Below are 22,588 nucleotides of genomic sequence, written 5' to 3'. Positions count from 1 at the left end.
CATTTCTCAGCCGCTCAAATCTCTACCACCTTAAAAAATAAAACCCCTCCCGTAGTGCTTGGGTGGCTCAGTTGTTAAGCGTCTGCCTTCAGCTCAGGGCATGTGGGATCGAGCCCCTCACTGGGCTCCCTGCTCCACTGGGAGCCTGCTTCTTCCTCTCCCACTTGCCCTGCTTGTCTTCCCTCTCTCGCCGGCTGTCTGTCAAATAAATAAATAAAATCTTTTAAAAAAATAAAACTAAAAAAATAAAACCCTTCCCACCACTGTAATTCCTAGCTTCCCACACCCATTTCCTTCTTATATTGACGAAAGAATAATCTGTACTTCCTTTTCTACCAATCGTTTCTCAACTGAGACCTGATTTTTATCTCCTCCATTGTATCTATGAAAGGATTTACACAGCAACCTAACATCCCAAATGCTGTACTCTACCAATATCCTTTAATTCTTCTTTGACTCCTATTTCACATTCCATACTACTGATCTCTACACCTCCTAAAAATTCTCTCCTCTTCATAAGTGAAATAACACAGTCACAAAAGGACAAATAGTGTATGATTTCACTTATATGAAGTACCTAGAGTAGTCAAATTCACAAAAACAGAAAGTAGAATGGTGGCTGCCAGGGGCTGGGGGAGAGCGGAAAGGGTAATTACTGGTTAATAATGGGTACAGAGTTTCTGCTGGGAAAGATGAAAAAGTTCTTGAGACAACTGGTGGTGATGGTTGCACAAGAATGTAAATGTACTTAATACCACAGAACTATACACTTAAAAATGGTTAAAATGGTAAACTGTATGTTATGGTTTACTGTACCACAATAAAATAAATAAAATTTAAAATTCTCTATCAGCTCCCATAATTCTTTCTTACACTTGAAATATTCCTTTTCAGACTCTTTTGTGAGCAGTTCCTACAGAATACCTCATATGCTGGTATTCCTCAGGGTAGAGTCTTTAAATAATTTCCGTGGATGCTCTTATCTACACCCATAACTTCAACTACTACTGTCATGCTTAAAGCTTCTGAATTTATATTCTAGCCTTATGCCTCTGCGCTTACATATCCTATTGCATCCTAAATCGCTCCCTATGTACCTGGCCCCCCATAGGAACCTGAAACAACCTGAAAGCATTCTCCTCTCTATATATCCACTCCCTCTCCGATATTCCCCATCTTGGTGCTACCAACCATCTACCAATCAGGGGTTGGCAAACTTTTCCTGTAAAGGGCCAAATGTTACATAGGTTAGGTTCTGCAGACCACATAGACTCTGTTAAAACTATTCATCTGTTGTGGCAGTATGAAAGCCAGCCATAGACTTAAGTTAATCAATGAGTGTGGCTGCATTAAAAAAAACTTTATTTATGGACAAAGAGGTTTCAATCTCATATAACTTCCACATTTAACAATATATTAGTCTTCCTTGAATCTTTTTCAAATCATTTAAAATATAAAACTATTCTTGGCTCATGGACCACAAAAAAAACAGAAAGTAGACCAGATTTGGCTCAAAGATTTTAGTATGCCAACCCTGAGAAACTTAGAACTTGGGTAATTAGCTTTGATCCTGCCTTCTCCTAATCTGCCATACCTTATCTAATAAGATGAGTCATGTCGTTTTTTTACTTCGTAGATCTCTCTAATCTACCTTCTTTTTTTTTTCGAGGTAGGTTCCATGCCCAATGTGAGTTGGATGCTCTACCGACTGAGCCAACCAGGCACCCTTCTAATCTACTTCTATTTCTTCTGTCACCACCATAGTTCAATCCTCCAATTTAACTTTGGAAAATAACCTCTTAACTAGGCTAGCTACATCAAACTTTGCCCCATAAAACTCGTCCTCCTCAAGTTCTGCCAAAGATACAGTTCTAAAATATAAATGTGACCATGTAAAGTGACCTGCTTGAAAATCTTCAACAATGGCTAAACTATAGCATCCCATCTCCTTAACACTGTATACAAAAACCATCATGATCTAGGCCCTGCATATCTTTTCATCTTTGTGTCCTACTGCTTCCAACCTCACATTTCATGGTCCAACAATACACTGTATTCTTCTTTGTGTCTTTCCACATCATATATTGCCAGTATGGAATGAGATCCACTAGTTGCTTGGGTGAAGTGATTCATTCTGGAAGACCTCAGCCACTGCCTCCTTGTAAAGCTCTTCAACCCTGGTCCCCAAAAGTAGTAATCATTTATGCTTCTTGCATTTCTTCTATATGTCATACATCTCTTATGCAAGTCACATTTTATCACTGGCTTACATGTCCTTCTCCCCCACTAAAATAGAGGTGCTTACTTTTATTTCTCTAGTACCATGCCTTGATCATGGCTGGTAAACAAATATTTAAAATCCAATATAACTCCGTAAGTTTTTTAACACTCCATAAGTTTAGACACACAAACAACTTAATGGTAAACACAAGTCCTTTCATACAAACTGTTTGCAGTTTCACACATCATGACACCATTTCTTTCCATTACATCTGTTTGTTTTGTCTTGTTTTTTAAGTAGGCTCCACAGCCAGTGTGGAGTCCAACATGGGGCTCAAACTCACAACCCTGAGATCAAGACCTGAGCTAAGATCAAGAGCCGGACGCTCAACGAACTGAGCCACCCAGGCGTCCCTCCATTACATCTATTAACCCCTCTACCCGGTATACCCTATCCCACACCTCCCCTACCACCCAAAAAACTAGCTAGTCTTTACATAACCTCTAAGATTAATTTTAGGCATTACATCCTTTAAGGGATCCACCTTAGAACTACTACACTCGTTTAGACATACCAAGATCATTATTCTAAACATTTTATAAGAGAGGCACCTGGTGGCTCAGTTGCAACTCGATCTCAGGGCCATGAGTTCAAGCCCCATGATGGGCTTGGAGCCTACTTAATTTAAAAAAAAAAAATTGAAACATTTTATAGTAACTATGTTCATGTCTACAGCTTAAAAATGCACAACTTTCATCTCTGTAGTCCTGGTACCTAGTATAATGCCTAGTTTAAAAAAGCTACATGATAAATGTTTGCAAATTTAATCAAAGGCAAAAAACAATATCTAATTTATCTTAATTCATCTTTAATTCCTATCACGCCGATTAGAAAGTATTGGTTGAAATAAAAGTTTCTAACTGCTGATATTTACAGGTTGTTAGTGGTTTTAGTAAAACAGTTGGATTTTATATATTTCCATTTAATGTCTTTTCTATATTTCTAATATAAAGTTTAGTTTTGAATACTGTTTTATGATCAATACTAATTATTTTATCAGCAATTAATGTTAATGAAAGCAAACACAGTAAATTGACAACATTCTTGGTTTATAACTCAGTATCTAATATAGTGTACACCCCTAACAAGCTACCTAAATTTCAAGCTCTGAAGTTATTAAAACAAATACAATCATACAATATAGTTGAATAGATTATAATACCGCTTCCATTTTTAGACTTCTTCTGTCCTGGTTTCTTCTTTGAGGCAGCTGCTTCTGAGGGGGGGGTGGGCTGTTTAGTAACTGGGACAGGTTCTACTTTTTTGCCTGGAGTCTTTGACACATCACTTTCTTTGGTGACCTGCTCTTCTACTACAGGCTTGTGTTTCTTCTCTTTCTTCTTTCTTTCTCTGACACTACTTGAAGTTTCAACTACATTCAGTGGAATAGGTACAACTTGCTCATCTTCTACAGCCAAGGCATCAGATAACTTAAAGTCCCGGGGTACACTCTCAGAATCAGATTCATGGAGGTTCCCATTCTGGATTTCTTTCTTTTTATTCTTTTTCTTTTCTGCCTTCTTTTTATCTGTTTTGGTAGGAATAAGCTTTTGTTCTCTTTTCTGCTTTGCAAGAACTTCATCATATAATGTTTCTTTCATAAAAAGCCAGAAGAAGAGGAAAATTACTGTAATAACTACTGAAGGAATAAGGACAATAAAATATGTTGACTCATAAAACTCCATGGTGCTTTTGTTAATGTGATCCTATAAAACCTAAATGTGGGGGGGACAAAAACAATCTTGAGTCAGTATTATGAAAATTAAACACGCAAAACTTTTGCTCTTTCAAGTAGTATTTCAGATCTGACCTGATGTACAAATCTAATCAGGTTAATCATTTAAATTACACAATTATTTTGCCATCTACAATTCAAATACACTATGAAAGAAAAATGTGTGGCAATAACTAAAAAGAGTGTAACACAGCATTCTATTTTTAAACCACGTGAAAAGATCCTCACATGGGAGGAAAAGAACCTAGACATCCATTACTTTTTTTCCCAAATATCGACTTTTGACATTTTATTAGTATTTAGCTTTTTTCCTTTTATTACACTTTAATACAACTATATGTGGAAATAGAGGCATTGATTATTACCGAAACACTGGGTATTGATTAAAAGTACCATACTTTGGGAAAAAAAAATAGAGGTGGTTCATTCCTTCATTTAGAGATTTAAGCCCATTCACAAACTCCTAGCACCTTCATTTCAGGGACTAACAGCTTCATGATATAATGCGATACATCACAAATATGGAAATATAACAAAGTCAAAATCAAAATGTGAGCCTGTATCATTCGGTATTAAAATAAATTATAAATTCGATGCTTTTCTCGTTTTTTTTCATGGTATTCCTTATTGCAAACAAAGTATATACTGCAAAAACAAAGCTGGCCATCATAATCTTTCCCAAATGCTAAAAGATAAAAGGGCCCTTGCCTCATCAATAGAGTAAATCCTACTTTTAGATTAACTCAATAGTTACAGAAAATAAAGGTATGCTGTGATTATCCAGATCTGCCTTGAATATAGACACTATATCTCTCATCTGAATTGTAGTTAACAGCTAAAATTAAACCTCAAAGAATGATTCTGATGTTTAGACTCTAGATATCCTTATTCCTATAAATATGTATAAGCCACATAAATATGGTTTTTATTCTTGTGACTCATATCAAATTTCTTGTGCAAAAAGGCAAGGTATTGAATGTAGATGAAATTAAGCCTGCAGACATGGTTAAGATAAAGCTACTTAAATTCAACTTTTGTGCTTTTAATGCATAAATGAATCTGAGAATTTTAAGTTTTTAAATGATTCATCTGAAGTCTCAAAAACAGGTAATGATTAAAGAAACAAAATTCCACCTAAACAGAGGAATCATTCTAAGAATTATTTTAGACTTTAGAAAACATCAGCTTTAAAGCTGAATAAATCTGATTTTGATGAATTTAAGACCACCAGAACCATTTTAATAGGACTTGAATTTTCCAAGACAACATAAAGCTACTCACAGTGACCTTTATTAACTGCCAGGATAGACAGACCTAGAAATCTTATATTGATAACATAATAAACTTAAGCAAATTATTTAATTGTCTTTCAACTTGCTTGTATCTCATTTTAAAATGTGGGGTATACTTTTTTCAAGTTACACCAGCAATGACTTAAGTCTGCAAACAGCCAGAAATGGAAAATGGAACCTGAAAACAAAGCTGTTTATTAGGCACACTCTTGATCTTTATGATTAAAATGCATTTGTAGGGACCCATGGGTGGTTCAGTTGGTTAAGCCTGAGCCTGCCTTTGGCCCAGGTCATGACCCCAGGGTCCTGGATGGAGTCCCATATTGGCCTCCTTACTCAGAGAGGAGCCTGCTTCTCCCTCTGCCTGCTGCTCCCCCTGTTTGCATGTTCTTTCTCTCTGTCAAATAAGTAAATAAAATCTTAAAAAAAAATAAATAAAACAGCATTTGTTAACATTTCATACTTCCATAAGCAATTTTTAATGGTATTAACACAAACCCTGACTTACTCAGACAAGGTTTTAACAAGTTGAGGGGGAACAAGAATCACATGCTAACAAAATACTAAAAGAAACTTTATACAGAATTGTTCTTCCCTGATAATTCATGAACCCTCAGGTTTTTAATTGATTAGACATATTTTACTGTGTCTCTAAGTGTTACTGGTCAAGCAGAAATGCTTTCAAGGGGGCGCCTGGGTGGCACAGCAGTTAAGCGTCTGCCTTCACACTCAGGGCGTGATCCCGGCGTTATGGGATCGAGCCCCACATCAGGCTCTTCCGCTCTGAGCCTGCTTCTTCCTCTCCCACTCCCCCTGCTTGTGTTTCCTCTCTCGCTGGCTGTCTCTATCTCTGTAGAATAAATAAATAAAATCTTTAAAAAAAAAAAAAGAAATGCTTTCAAGAAGCAGAGACCATGTTCTATTTTTGGCTTTTTTGTTTCTTCGAACATTACCATCCATAGCCTGTACACGCAGACTGTCCAACTTAGCTGGGGAGTTGGGGGGAGAAAAAGGACAAAACAAGTCAGTACTCAGATTTTTAATCTGGGGAAGAAAAGATTCAAAGGCACTTAGCAGCAGCCATAGAAGCTGGAAAAAAAGGTCAAGTCAAAGAAAGAAAGACCCTGATGAACAGCAAACTGCAGCCATGTGCAGCCTAGGTCTTACAAAAGCAAGCAAAGCAAGAAGCAAACGTTCAGGGAAAAGAGAAGCCATGAGACCACAAGAACTCTGAAACACACATTCCTCAAATGTTCTAATGATTTTCTGATTTCCTTTTCCAGGTCCCACATAAGCCTGAAGAATCATGATTCCCATCTTTGGATTTTCAGGAGATTCCCCCAGCCAATTCAATTCACCTTCTCTTGAACTTGCTTTCCACATCTACAGAAGCCTAACCATAACACTGAGACAAATTTAAATTCAAGAAAATGGTCACGTTTCTTTAATCCAATAATCCTGATCCTTTAACCCAAGACATTTGCAAGGAAAAGCACATATAAAGATGTTCACAGCAACATTATACATAATATGAAAAACCGAGACATAAAATATCCAACATCAGAATGGGTTCAATTAGCAAATATCAACTCAATAAAATATTGCTATTAAAACTGTAAATACTTAAAAAAAACTAAGATTTTTGTCAAATTCAATTCAATAAAGCTAAATAGTCAAAATCATAATTTTACTTGTATGACCAAGACATTTTATGTATAATAGGATATATCAAGATGATTTTTTATTTTTTTTTAATGATTTTATTTATTTATTTGTGAGAGAGACACAGAACACACACAAGCAAGGGGAGTGGCAGGCAGAGGGAGAGGCAGGCTCCCCGCTGAACAAGGAGCCTAATGCAGGACTTGATCCCAGGACGCTGGGATCATGACCCAAGCTGAAGGTAGCCACTTAACCAAATGAGCCACCCAGGCGCCCCTCAAGATGATTTTTTTAAAGAGCTGTGCCAGAATCATGAATATAGTCTCACCTGCCTTAATATTTTAGTTTTACACTTTTTTTTTAAAGAAATTCATAAAAATGTTTAACTCTTTGCTTATTTTTAAAAATAGCAAATGAATAAGTACTACAATATCAATAATAAACTAATAAAAATTATAAGAAACTTTACATTATATACACAGGTAGAAGAGTAATATAAGGAGAGGGGTGCCTGGATGACTCAGCTAGTTGAGCGTCTGACCCCTGGATTCCTTCCGCTCAGGTCATGATCTCAGTGTTGTGACATCAACCCTCACAGGGCTCTGGGCCAAGAACTTTGCATGAGATGCTCTCCCTCTGCTTCTCTACTCCCCCCACCAAGTGCATGTACGCACATGCTCTCTCTCAAATAAATCTTTTAAAGGGGGGGGGGTTATTTAAGGAGAGAAAAGAGGCAAAAAGGGACTGGGAATGAAATCCAGAAAAATACAGAGAAGGGCAAAGGCAGGAAGAGATTTTAGGTGTGGGCAGGGGAAGACAATGGAAAAATAAAAGGAAGGGATAGGAGAAGTTGAGATAAAGTTAATTTAGCCCAAGGTGATAGGAATCAAGTTGCTACAATTTTCTCAGTCCACAACATGCAATTCAACATAATGTTTGTTGAGTTGATAAAACATGGAGACTAGCAACTCAGGTTTTGAGATGACAGCAAAATTCACCAACAATAATTTCTCCCCTATTATTCCCTTTGTAATATTAATGAACTTTGAACGTAATTATACCTTAAACCTTAACAGATTCCAATCTGAATGTAATTAACACCCAATCGTGGACAAGTAAAGCAAGAATGAGATATCCATGGGATCATAATAAAAGGACCTCAAACTATTCTCAAACCAAATTCCATACCAGTGGCTTTAATATTTTATTTATTCAAAAAACTGATCAAAGACCAATCCACTTACTCAAAACAAAAAAGTGTAACATGCTAAGGTGTACAGAAGGTTTCTGGACCCCCTAAAGGGTATACATGAATCCCACATTTAAAATCCTGGTCTAGAATAAAAAATGAGTTTTCATCCCTGCCCTACCAATAAAGGACTTAAAATTTTTTTACAAAAGTTAACAGAACGGAAAAACAATATATAAAAATTCTGTTTCATCTGAGTATGTATGATTCTGTGTTTCAACTGAGTATGTATTATGAATGCTAATCAAATAATTTTAAGATTCCATTTACTTGTCTTCTTATAACTGCATTTGTTCATACAAAAATTGAGCTGCATTACTCAGTTAAATCTTGTAAACTTCAGAAGACTCAACAACCTTTTTGTATTAATAATGTAAAACCTAAAATTTTAAATGATATAGAAATAAAATCTAGGAGCAACTACTACAATTTCAACAAAACCGCTTAATCAAAAAGGATAAAAAGGTACACATAATAATAGATTCACTGTTTATAATGGTAAAGCAACGAAATTATCTAAGTGTGGACATCTACAGAAACATCACACATTTAAACATCACACCATTTGGGGTGCCTGGGTGGCACAGTCTGTTGAGCGTCTGACTCCTTTCTGCTCAGGTCATAATGGGGAGGTGAGATCAAGCCTGGCTCAGAGCTCAACGCAGAGTCTACTTCCGACTCTCCCTCTCCTTTTGCCCCTCCCCCTAGCATTCTCACCCTCTCCCCTTTCTCTAAAGTAAACCTTTTTTTTTTAATCACACCATTTAAAATAATTAAGACAGTGTAAAGCAACAAAATACATTACAATAACAAAAAAACTAAAAATTATGTTGAGCACAATTATATACATATAGATACAACCTGAAATTATACAGAAAAATGATCATCATTTTTTAGAGATTACAAATATTTTTAATGTACACCTGACCCTCGAACACAGGTTTCAACTGCGTAGATCCCACTTACAAGCAGCTTTTTTTCAGTACATAAACTTTCATTACCGATAACTAAACACAGTGTTATAAATGTATTTTCTCTTCCTCATGATTATCTTAATATTTTTTCTTTAGCTTACCTTACTGTGAGAATACAGTATATAATCATATGTTACACAAAATATGTTAATTGTCATCAGGAAGGCTCCCAGTCAACAACAGGCTATTAGTAGTTAAGTTTTAGAGCAGTCAAACATGGATTTTCCACTGCCTCTAACCTCCGCGTAACTGTTCAACTTTTTAAATTCTACATTAAAAAAGAAATTTAAGTAACCATCCTGAATGCACATTACGCTCTTAAAGGTTTAAATAAACACAAATAAAAAGGAATTGTTTACATGTTATAAAGAAGGAAAACTAAAACAATTTGATCAGTATACTACTGAATTTCAAGTAAATGTTAAGATTTTGAATTCTACTTTCTTACTACCATAACATTTCAGTTATTCTTGCTTCTGCCATCATTTTCTTTAAACTAAAAAAATTTAGTTTAGGAAAAATACAACAAAATTTTGACTAAAATCCAAACAAACTGAAAGTCAATTTTTTTCCACTGATGTACAGCAAACATACTAATAAGCAAGCACATTTGTGAAAAAGCAATCAATTGAGGGAAAGGTAGTTTTTGACCTAGGAATACTAAATTTCATAAAAGTTCCTATATAAATCAATACTGTCTGGACAACTAAATGAACACATCTTTTAAAGATACAGAGACACTCAGAGTAGTTTACAGGAGCTTTACTCAATACACAACATAGCTACAATTCTGTAAGTAGCTGTGAAGCCTAAACTGAAAGCTCTTATTACAGGCTCTTTGTAAAAGAATGTTCGTTAAAAAAAAAAAAGAAAAAGAAAAAGAAAGAAAGAAAAAGGATCTGTAACCTGATCGCACTGAATCTAAATAGTCTGCATTCCAAACGTGCCACTACTCATACCATGTTTCCCTTCTTTTAAATCCATGATAACATTTTATGTTTTTTAAATGAACAAGTTAATCGTTTTATGAAAAATGGCTTACAGAAAGTACAGTGATAAAAAGTCTATTATTCGTGGACAAAAATCATTTAATCAAATTTCCATTCCATTGCAGAAGTATCTATAACACTTTCTGAACTCTTCTTGCTAAAATTTAAGAGTAGGCATTGTATTGTTGCTAAGCTTCAAATACAGTAAGCATGTTACAGTCCAGATATATTCTAAGCCAAAATAAATGTTAAGACCAATGAATAGCAATATAATAAAGCACTAAAATGAAATTGAGAGTCTTAACTTTTGGTCCCTATTCTGCCTTGGCTCCAGGGATATTTTCTTACAAAGCTCTTAAGGTCCAAAAAACCTGCATGATCTTGGAATACCAAGCCAAAAAATTTAAGCGGTCCCAAGATGGTGGTGCCCACAGTGCCTGTGGACAGAAGTAAATGCACACCCTCTCTGGTGGAATGCTTTCTCAAGCCAGGCTCCTCAAGATACCCAAAGACTGTCATCCAGATAAGAGTTCACAATACAAAATGACAGAACACAAGAGAAGCCACCTGGAGCAACAGGCAACAAAAACAAAGTAAGGAATTAGATCCCTAAAAATTTAAGATACTGGAACCAATAGATTACAACATACACATAAACACATAAGAGGGAATTGGGAAAATAAGCAAAGAAATGAAACTACCAAAAGTAACTGGGCTGATATGAATCGATCAGAACATCTACAAATAAAAATATAACCAAAATTTTAAATCCAATGGATACATAAAACACAGATATAAGGAAGCCTAATAAAATTACTATTTTACTAGGCCAAAGAGATCTGACGAGAGTGAATCAAGACAATGCAGACAGGGACACACCTGGGTGGACCAACTAACAGGGACAAGGCAACTCTTAGGGCATAGTGAAAGTGAGGGAGAAGACTCACACACTCTTCATTTCTAGCTTGGAAAAGTCCATAAATGATCACTTGCCAAGATCAAGAATACAGGGGTAGGTTCATGTCTGGGAAATTTAGATTTGATTTTGAAGAACATAAAGCACAACCAGACAGAGAAGATCAGCAGTCAATTGAGACAAAATCAGCAGTAAGAAACTACCACAGGTTCTGAATTAAGAAACTAAAACGTCATTTTTTTTTAAATTCCTATCTCACCTCCTCCCTATCAAATCTAAAAAAAAACTCTGCATTATCCTTTATATAAAATCTTCACTTGCCCTTCAAAACCCAGTTCAAATCATACCTATATCCTTTTAACTACGGTCTTCCATAATAGGCTGTTATTCATTCATACAGTTACTTAGCACCAATTATATGTCAGCACTGTTTTCTAGGGTTTTCTGAATAAACAACAGTAAAAATAAAAAAAATTTTAAAAAGCCACAATCCCTGACCTTTTATGGCCATCATTCTACTAAAGGGAAGACGGGCCAGCAATTAATTTACAGTATAGGAGACAGGAAAATACATGGCCTATTAGAGCAAGAACAATAAGGACAGTGGAATTCAAGTATAATAAACAAGATAAAAAGTAGAAGATGAAGTTAAAGAGATCATTTGAAGGTGGCAGGGGCAGTGAACAAATCATGCAGTTTCTTAAAGGCAACTGTAAGGACTATGGCTTGGACTCTGAGTAATACAGGAAACCAGTGGAAGTTTCTGAGTAGAAAAGGACATAGAGGAGGCTGAAAGCAGGGAAAACTGTTAAGAGATGAATGAAATAACCTAAGCAAGAGATGATCAGAGCAAGTTGGTGGCATGGGGGTATTAAGAAGTTGTCAAATTATATACATTTTGAAGGTAGAGACAAGATGATTTGCTGAGGACTAAAATGTGGGGTGTGAAAGAACAAGCAAAGACAAAGTCAACTCCAAAGATTTTAGACTACGCCAAAAACAACAAAATTGCCCTTTACTGAGATGAGGGAAATGTGAAAAGGAAATGAATGGGGTTGAAGATCAGGAGGTAAGTTTTAGACAGGTGGAGATGTCCAGCAGACAGCTAAACAAAACAGTGTGTGACAGGTGAGACATGCAGGCTGGAGATACAAATTTAGGAGTATTCAGCACATGAATCATATCTAAAACCAATTAACAAAAATCAGCAGCATGCTACCTTGGTGGCTTAAATGAAAAGCGTATGAAGAAGGACAGCCCGATCAACTTTATCAAACAGTGTTGGTAATAAAATATGATGAAAACTAGAAAGTAACTGTTGGATCTAGCAACACAGACATTAGTGGTGATTTTAGCTGAACAGTAGGGTAGTTGTAATCAAAACCTGACTGAAATAAATTCAAAAGTGAGAAGGATGCCAGCAAGTGTGGACAGCTCTTCAGAGGAGTCTCTACGAAGAGGGCAAAGAAATGAAATGGAAGCTAGAAGGAAATATAAACTTGAGAGTTTGATTTTTAAGAATAGAAGAAATTACAGCATGTTAGTACATTGACAAAGATGATCCAGTAGAAAGGGAAAGACTGATGATGCAGGAGAATGAAGGGCAAGGTTATCAAAGAGCAAGAATAGGATTTGGTGTACAAGTAGAGCGGCTTTAGATGAAAACACAAACTTCTGTAAAAGCAGAAGGAAGGAAGAGATAGGCACAAACACAAGCAAGGAGGTAAATATGGTATCAAAGTTTGTGAAAACTCTCTTCCTCAGTGCTACCATTTTCTTAATGAAATGGTAAATAGTTATTAGTCCAGAGTAAGGGTAAAAATGGTGGTATTGGGGGGCACCTGGGTGGTTCAGTTGGTTAAGCATCTGCCTTTGGCTCAGGTCATGATCCTGGAGTCCTGGGATTGAGCCCCACATCAGGCTCCCCACTCAGCGGGAATCTGCTTCTCCCTCTGACCCTCCTCCCTCTAGTGTTCTCTCTTACTCACTCTCAAATAAATAAATATAAAATTTTTTTAAATAATTTTTTTAAAAAAATCGTGGTATTTGAGGTGCTATCGAACACACTATAATTATTATATTGTTAACTTTTTATTCTTTGTAAACTGTCCACTTAAATTTAAAATGTGAATGGAGAATGCAGGATGCTTTAGCAATGTTGCACAAATTGATTTGCTGACTTTAAACGAATTCACGATCTTGCTGAGGAAGTTAAGCACACAGTATCAATAAATCAGAGCATAAAAACCAAACCTGAGTCTCCATATGGTTCTACTCTTCCAGCTCAAGTACCATTCCTACAGCTAGTCCCCCTTCTCCTAAAATCCTAGAACATTTACTCTCCGTGTACACATTCACAGAATTTTATGACATAGGAGACAGTCCATCTAACAATTAAAGGGAGGCAATCTACTGCAGTGTGATACAAATAAAAGGACAATAGAACTCAAAATCTAAAATGGATCCAAATAGACAAATATTTAGTTTACTGTATGTTATTTCAAGTCAAGAGAGGAAAGACTAGATCATTTACATCAAGTGAAGACATCAGACAGATTAAAGTTTTAAACATTTAGAAAATGTATAAAGTACTAAAGAAAACACAAAGAAAAAAAAGGCTCACCTTATTTTGTACAGTTGTATATGGTTAAAAGTTTACAAGTGAATTATACCTGCAGTAAGAATTTTTAAAAGTTTGAGTCTACATATCAGTAAGAAAAAGACACCAGTGAGAAAAACCAAGCCATGAGCCACTTCCTGAAACGGCCATCAGAATATAAAAACTCATCTAAATTTCCATTCTCTAGTCAGTTGCTACACCAAAGCATAGTGGCCCCAGAGTCCACAGTAAAACCATATATTTATCTTTTAAAATAAGAGGAAAAAAATTCAAAGTAACTAAAAGATAATCTAGTAAATGAAACACTGAGTTCCCTGACATGGGAATTCCATTTACAACAGCTTTCTAAAATTAACTTTACAAACTACACTGAAATCTCAAAGCTGTGGTGCAACTTCTCCTTTTAAACTGCGACACACAGTTATTTCTGTGACTCATACCTTATTAACACACCTCTTATTTCAAGCAATACCCATTCTAAAGTGCTGCTACCCCAATCTGAAACAAATCCAACTAATGCCGGAGATGAGTAATAAAATTTAATTTCTCCATTACGTATCATGTCACAATACAAGAAACTTCTATGGGGGGGGGGCAAACTTACTTTTTCCTTAATATAAGAACAGATAAATCAGTTTGAACAGACTCTTCAAGAAATTAAAAAAGAACTGCATGACTGGTAGGTGCTGAATGTTAAACCAGTATCTTTCAGACTTCTGCTTAACCATCAAGCCCAAACTAGTACATTTTCTCAGGAAACAACATTGCATAACACCTCCATAGGTGGTAATCTGGTTAAAAGTTTATTCTGTAAAGAAACCTAACTTTTGATAACTAAACAAATCAGAAACTTTAACACCAAAAGCACACTTTAAATACGCTGTATTTCAAGTAGGCTCCACACGCAGCATGGAACCCAACACAGGGCTTGAACTCACAAACCTGAAATCAAGACTTGAGAGGAGATCAAGAGTCAGACACTCAACCAACTGAGCCACCCAGGTGCCCCAAAAACTCAGTATTTCAAACCAATACATAGTTTTCAAAGACAAGAACATAAATCATCAAAACTGCTCAAAAATTAACACCCAGGTGCCCCAAAAACTCAGTATTTCAAACCAATACATAGTTTTCAAAGACAAGAACATAAATCATCAAAACTGCTCAAAAATTAACACCCAGGTGCCCCAAAAACTCAGTATTTCAAACCAATACATAGTTTTCAAAGACAAGAACATAAATCATCAAAACTGCTCAAAAATTAACATGAGGACATAAAATTCACATCAATAATGTAAAATAGCTATACCATATACAGACGACTTCCTTCCCCTAACATCTACAATCTTGACCTACCTTTTACTTTCTCACAAGATTTTTGGGTTAGAAAGGGCCATCTAATCCAATTAGCCATTCAAAGATTGGACACAGCTGAATGGTCAGTGAGTCTCTGTTTGAAAACGTGGGATGAGGGGCACCTGGGTGGCTCAGTCATTAAGTGTCTGCATTCGGCCCAGGGCGTGATCCCAGGGTCCTGGGATCGAGCCCCGCATCAGGCTCCCTGCTCCGCTGGGAAGCCTGCTTCTTCCTCTCCCACTCCCCCTGCTTGTGTTCCCTCTTTCCCTGGCTGTGTCTCTCTCTGTCAAATAAATAAATAAAATCTTTAAAAAAAAAAAAAAAAAGTGGGATGAGCATTTCCCATTAGTCCCTTTCATAGCTTTAGAAAGCTGTTAGAACATTTTTCCCAGTTTTGATCCAAAATCTTATCTCCCTGTAACTTCTTCCCATGGTCCTTCTTCTGCCTAACCTCACCAAATAGGTCCAATCCCACTACCAAAAAGTAGTTCTAATAACTGATGTCTGGTATCGATTCAATTTACCAGCCAACGGAAAACCTACTTCAAAACCTGTCATCCCCTAGGAATGCCTGATTAGACTGTTAACGTTGCACCTAAGAGTTACTTTATCAGCCTGTTATGTTCATCACTTTAGGTCACTGAAAAATAAAAACACTAAAATGATAAAATGTTATATTTATTCTTGCCTATTCCCAGGAAACACATAATACTAAAAACATCATTTCACAAACCAAACATGAAATGCAAATGATGAGACAAGAATGTCAAATACTATCCAAAAAGACTTGAGGGTACTATTGGAAAAGCTTCACTTAGGAAACAATTTTTAAAATTTGCCCAAGAACAGCCAAATAAACACAGAAGAAATAGACCAAATACATATGAAAACTGTGGTACATTAATCGACAGGCCATTTCAAATCAATACATAAAAAACATAGATTACTTACTAAGCAGTACTGACACAAATGACAGCCACTTTCAGGGGAAACTAAGCCCCTACACCTCAATACTATATGGATCAAAGTTTTAAAAGATAAAAAAATTAAACCATGAATAACTAGAAGACACAGGTGTATTTCTTTGCATTTTAAAAAAAGCCTGTTTTGTAAAAGGCTTTTCTGTGTCTCAAGTAAAACCAAGCACCATAACGGAAAAGACAGAAATCTGACTAGAAAACACTGAAGATTTTTACGGCAAAAGAAAAGAAGAAAAGTGACTAAATCCCACAAAATGACCAAGGTCTGATTGCCTTAACTTACAAATATCACTAAAATGTGATAAAAAAAATAAACCCAAAGGATATATATTTAGAAGGTTCTCAAGGGAAAAAAAGATATCCAATTAATGTATTTTTAAAAATGCAACCTCAGTCACATTGAAGAAATGCAATTTCTATCTTAAGTTGGCAGGGCAGGAAAATGTGAAAATGAGGAATCACAAAGGGGTACAAGGAAATTCTGGAGGTGATGCACATATGTTCATTATCATGACTGTGGTGGTTTCAGCAATGTACACATGTCAAAATGTATCATATTGTACACTTTAAATGTTTGAAGTCTATTGTGAGTTTTAAGTTGATAAAACTGCCTAAAAAAATTAGGCATGGGTCAGAGAGTATGAAAACCAGTACTCTCATTTAGTGTTAGTCTGATTATAAATAGTACAATCTCCTTAGAGAGAAATTTGGAAAAATAAAGTACAAATATAGTGCATACTCTTCGACAGAGAAAATTCCTTTTCTAGAACTACTAAATATCCATATTCTATAGATATAACCACACAAGTAGGAAGATATACCCAAGACAGTTCACTTAGCAATGTACTTGTAAAAACTAAAAAGAACTGTATGTCCAGCATTAGGGAAATGACTAAATAAGCCTATAGTAGAATTTCACATGTAATATGGTAAGACACTAAAAGAAATATTGTACATAAATCAAACATACATAAAAAGTAAGTTGCAAAGCAGTATAGAGAGAAAATTACCTTTTATGTGACAGAGTCATGCTCATACATGCTTAAAAAACTCCTAGGACACGTCAGAAACCATTAACTCTATGGTGACTTCTGGGCACTTTCCTTGGTAACTTTTTGCTTTATATCCTTCAGCATGTTTACATTTTCCCATCATGCACATATTACTTTTATAACAGAGTTTATATTTAATTATATTTTTAAATTATGAATTATGACTTAAAAACCAAATTGAGGAATCCATGTCTAGCATTATGAGCAAAAACTCTTTCAATCGAATATAACAAAAACTGTTTTGCTCTAAGATAAGTAAGTCTTCTGGCATTTAAGGGAAATCCTAAGAAAGGGGGAAAATCAAATAGGAAATGAAGGTGTTAATGGCTATTTGAGGCAAGGACAGAAGATTCTGAGCTGCAGCTGGGGGAAGTGGAAATGAGAGAGGTATTAAAACTGAGACTTTCAAGGGCTCCACAGTCACAAAGGCTAAATTAAGAGGAAGAAATTCCCATATTAAACAAGGAAAAGAGAGCTTGTCCCACTTTTCCTACCATTCAAAGCTAACAGAAGGTTTTCATAAAGATCTTATAAACGATGGGTTCTGAGATTTGCATCCAGTCTCTGCCACACCAGAATACTCCCACCTCTTCAATCAAAAATAACACAAAAATGGTGCCAACATCCTGAAATCCTCTGGAAAAAAATTCCTTCTACCCAGTCTAGCCTGCACAGTACAGTATTTACACATACACTTCTGCTGAAGGTGAACTTACAAACAGGGAATATACCTCCAAGAATTCCAAACAGAATAATGTGATAGAGTATAAAAAAAACTTTCATTTATTAGAAGCATAAAAGAAATCACATACAAGAAAAATAACTCATAAAAAAAGACCAGCAAGATTAGAAAGAACTGAAGAAATTGTGTGTGAGAACCCATACATATATACATATACAGATAGAGACTTTTAAGACAGATAATGATAACTTAAGAATTATAAAACAGAAAGATCTGATCAAAACTGACAACGCAGGGCAAAAGAATACATTAGAGAAAACATGAAAGAAAAACTAATAGACATGAAGGAAAGAATGAGAGGGTCCAGAAGGTCAAATGGGAATTCAAGGAGAGAAAAGAACCAAAAAAGGTGGTATTTGATGAGATAATAACTGAGAATTTTCAAAAACTATTGAAAAATAAGAAACTTCCAATTCTAGAAGGGCAATAAAATCTAAACAGAATAAACATATTTAAATGAATATATAGTAAATAATATAACAAAAGATGCAATGGTCTTAAAGCAATATGAAAACAATCTATAAAGAAATTAAATTAGACGTACATATTACTCAGCAATAGAAGCCAAAGAATGGATTAAAATCTCCATAGAGGGGCGCCTGGGTGGCACAGCGGTTAAGCGTCTGCCTTCGGCTCAGGGCGTGATCCCGGCATTATGGGATCGAGCCCCACATCAGGCTCCTCCGCTATGAGCCTGCTTCTTCCTCTCCCACTCCCCCTGCTTGTGTTCCCTCTCTCGCTGGCTGTCTCTATCTCTGTTGAATAAATAAATAAAAAATCTTTAAAAAAATAAAATAAAAAAAAAATAAAATAAAATCTCCATAGAAAAAATCACCATTAACACAGAACTCCAGATCCAGCTAACCATTGGAATATCTAGTTTTCAGAAGCAGAAAAGACTATAGCTATGTGTACAAAACCAACTGCTAATGTTAGCAAACAATTAACAATACTGATATGAAATTTAATAATCCAAAATGTAGTTTTTAAAATGAGCAATACTTCCTATCAGAATATGACTGGGAATATTACAAACCTCTTTCAGTACCTTAGGGATTACAGCTGACCTTTCTCCTAATAAACTTTTCAGGAAGCCAGGGAGAAAAGTGCTAGCAAACAACTTTCTCTTTCTGGCCCCTCAATTATAGTGTTCAGAGCTTCCAAATACGAAACCATATAAAATTAGAACAAAACTTCACAGTATTTTACAATCAAGTGCACCAAACAGTAAAAGCCTGATTATTTTTTCTAAGACAATACAATCTATTCTTCAGTCTACATTTCAATTTCTATACTTCTGCAGTCTGTATTTCAATTTTTTAATGTCATTCCACAAACTCCCACCTCTTGTACTTAAGAGAAAGCAAAGATATAAAGTCTACACAAATAGCAAAATTGTGAATAGCAAAATCTTACACATATCCAAACTGCAAGCACATATAAATTGACAGAACCAAAAAACGGCAAGGCAACTACTTATATTTAATATACTCATATTTTCCTGGAACATCACCTACATAATAAATTATTAACCTACATTGGAGTTAAACAATCTTTAAAAAATTAAGAATATTCTCCCATTCCCATTTCACAATCTTATATAGTCACCCTTCTCTGAAATTGTACCTTGAGAACTACAGTTTAAAAAAACATTCACTTAAGATTTTTACTTACTTACAAAAAGGTTTACTTTATACTACTGAAAGTTTAACATACCGAAGGAGTGACTTTCCTACTAATCTGTATGTTCCCTCCTACCTACTGTTTGTAAGCCCAGTGTGGTGCTCAACGCATTGCACTGTCAAATAGTAAATGACTAAAAGGCAACCAGCCTAAATCTGGAAAGAAAAAAAAGGTTTTCTTCATGACACAAATAATATCAAAACATAAATAACTTTATACATGTAGTCCTTAGGAGCTCCTCCCTCAGGATTTTCTTTCAAAATAAACCTTCATAAATATAATACACATTAATCCTCTCTGTGTTCACTAGTACTCCGGAAAACAAAAATCAAGGACTTTTTATCATAATACGGACTTCATTATAACGTTCTTGAAGCTGCAAAAGGAATATATAACAGAAAGTTAAAAATTAAAAAGTCCAGATAAAACTACCATAAGTTGGAAGTGCAGGTTATGTATTTTAACGAACATTTAAATCTGGAACACCTAAAACAAAAAACAAAAGAAACAAGTTTTGTTTCGGGTTTTATTTTTTGTGTTTTTTTTGTTTTTATTTTTTTGTTTTTGGTTTTGTTTTGTTTTGTTTTTATTTATTTTATTGTTTTTTATTTTTGTTGTTTTGTTTTTTGGGTTTTTGTTTTTTGTTTTTTGTTTTTTTGCTGTTGATGCTATTCTTTTGACTTCCAATAAACAACCTAAACAAAAAAGTGAGAAAAGTTACCTTACTAAGAATAGTCTCCAAGAAAAAGTCAAGTCTCTGAGATTTCACCAACTGAACTTCCACACTCAAAGCTGCTTTGTAGGTTAACATAATCAAAGCTTTGAATAGTCAACCTTCAAAATTGTGATTACCAAGCCTCGCTTCCAGACAACAGAAATATTTAAGAGCTTCAAAGGTGATATCAGAAATCTAAAATATACCCACAAGAAAACAATCCCATTGATAACAGCACCAGAAACACTACTCAATAAACATAAGCAATAAGTGAAAGATGTATACACTGAAAGGTGGAGGCCAATGAAAGAACTGAAGATGATACAGACAAATGGAGACATATCAAATGTTCACAGAATAGATGAATATTGTAAAATGCCCATACTGGGGGCACCTAGATGGCGCAGTGTCTGCCTTCAGCTCAGGTCATGATCCCAGGGTCCTGGGATCCAGTCCTACATCCCGCTCTTGCTCAGTGGGGAGCCTGCTTCTCCCTCTGCCTGCCACTCCCTCTGCCTGTGCTCTCTCTCAAATAAATAAAATCTTTAAAAAAAAAAAAAAAGATTCCTAGGGGCGCCTGGGTGGCTCAGTTGGTTATGCGTCTAACTCTTGATTTTGGCTCAGGTCATGATCTCACTGTGTGGTGAGGTCGAGCCCGGCATCAGGCTCCATGCTCAGCAGGAGTCTGCTTGAGATTCTCTCTCCCCCCCACCCCTTCTCACTTGCTCTCTCTAAAATAATTCTTAAAAAAAAAAAAAAAAAGACTTTTTATCCTTTGCCACTAAGCGCTTTCATTACCTTTTCTAACAATGGTTTTTCTTTCTTTTTTTTTTTTTTTTGGTATTAGTGATTGTTCACCTAAAACACACACAAAATCAATATTTTAAAATGAAATTTCAACATTATGATTTCAGCCAAAGACACACTCAGAAACTTATTCAACATAATGGTTTCCAGTTATATACAGATATCCACGTACTACATACAATTGGATAAACCCAGAACATTTTGCCTTGCATACATATCAAGGGGAATGCAAAGCTATCATCTCCTAGAACTCTTCAGTCTTTTCCGCCTGTGTTCTATTTCCACGCTGTTTAAAGGACTTCTGTTTGGCTTTTATTCCCCTGAAGGTGCTTATCTGTGCCAAATTTGACTTTTAAGTGCAGGTAAAATGCAAGATAACCCTGAGCATCAAAAAGGCTGACATGAGTGAAGAAAATGGTACAAAAAGAATAAACTTTCCAGGGAGTAAACACCCCACTGACCACCACCATCACCAAGTTTTCTCTTCCACTTCTGGCAAGTACAGTATACCTTTATCAATTACACTTTACATTCAAAGTATAATTATTTTCAAATTGTTTATATTTACAGAAACTCACCTTCATTGCTAAATTAATATTTTCTTATGTGAGAAGTTGGTCGGTTGAGATGGAAAACAGCATAATTTCCCATTAAAATTAACGGAGGGGCGCATGGGTGGCTCAGTCAGTTAAGTGTCTACTTTGGCTCAGGTCATGATCCCAGGGTCCTAATATCCAGTCCCACATCAGGCTCTCTTCTCTCCCTCTCCCACCCCTCCTCCCCCACTCTCCTTCCCCGCCTCTGCCCACTACTTGTGCTCTCTCTCAAATAAATACATAAAATCTTTTTTTTTTTAATTTTTTTATTAATGGAAATACGTTTTCATGTAATGGCTTTTCACTTGGCAGCAGGGTTTTCAAGAATGAATTCAAGACATTAAACAAAGCATAGGTAAACTTAATTCTGAGTTTGAGGCAACAAGCAACAAGAATTAAGGCAGCAAGAGATACCAGTTCTACCTTGAAAAGAAAAAAATTATTCAGCTTCAGTTAGACTAGCAAAGGATATCTACACTCCAAAACAGACTAAAGAAGCATGGGATGAGTGATATCAACTAGCAGGAACAAGAATCACACTTCAAGGCTTATGAATTTTAAATGATTGCAATCATAACAAATTAGTATGATACTAAAATCAGATTTGTTCTCTATTATAGAGTTGAAAAATACCCAACAAGATTAAAAGAAGGCAGAGTTGCACAAAGCAAGAGAACAGATAACAGAACTAGAGCAGTCAGGGTACTGTGGGCTGAGCATCAAAAAACAAATTAGGATTATAACAGGTAAAAAAGAAGATGAAGACTTCTGGTAAGGATGGTTCTATTCCAAACATTTGAAATGATAGATAAACACAAAAAGAGATTAACAAAAGATATGGCTGAACTCAAAACTAAAATAACATCTCCCTGAGTCAGAAACAATAAAAATCCAAAACAGTAACCAATACCTAAATGCAGTATAGGAAAGAAAGAATGG

The 22,588-nt window shown here is 35.6% G+C and overlaps 1 protein-coding gene across 5 annotated transcripts in view; it reads right to left on the bottom strand.

Moving 5' to 3' along the window:
- Positions 1–22,588, bottom strand: part of KTN1 (kinectin 1) — a 101,388-nt gene that overhangs the window by 65,069 nt on the left and 13,731 nt on the right. For 4 of the 5 annotated variants that reach the window (XM_026480324.4, XM_026480327.4, XM_026480328.4 and 1 more), the window contains exon 2: positions 3,444–3,996. In XM_026480324.4, the coding sequence (XP_026336109.2) occupies positions 3,444–3,966 (523 nt within the window). In that variant the 5' untranslated portion in view covers positions 3,967–3,996. Of the gene's footprint in view, positions 1–3,443; positions 3,997–18,392; positions 18,599–22,588 lie in introns of those variants that run through there. The other variant, XM_048220148.2, reaches the window with a different exon arrangement.

Source organism: Ursus arctos, unplaced genomic scaffold (genome assembly GCF_023065955.2).
Source record: "Ursus arctos isolate Adak ecotype North America unplaced genomic scaffold, UrsArc2.0 scaffold_25, whole genome shotgun sequence".
Lineage (NCBI taxonomy): Eukaryota > Metazoa > Chordata > Mammalia > Carnivora > Ursidae > Ursus > Ursus arctos.
This window is presented reverse-complemented; position numbering and strand designations above follow the sequence as displayed.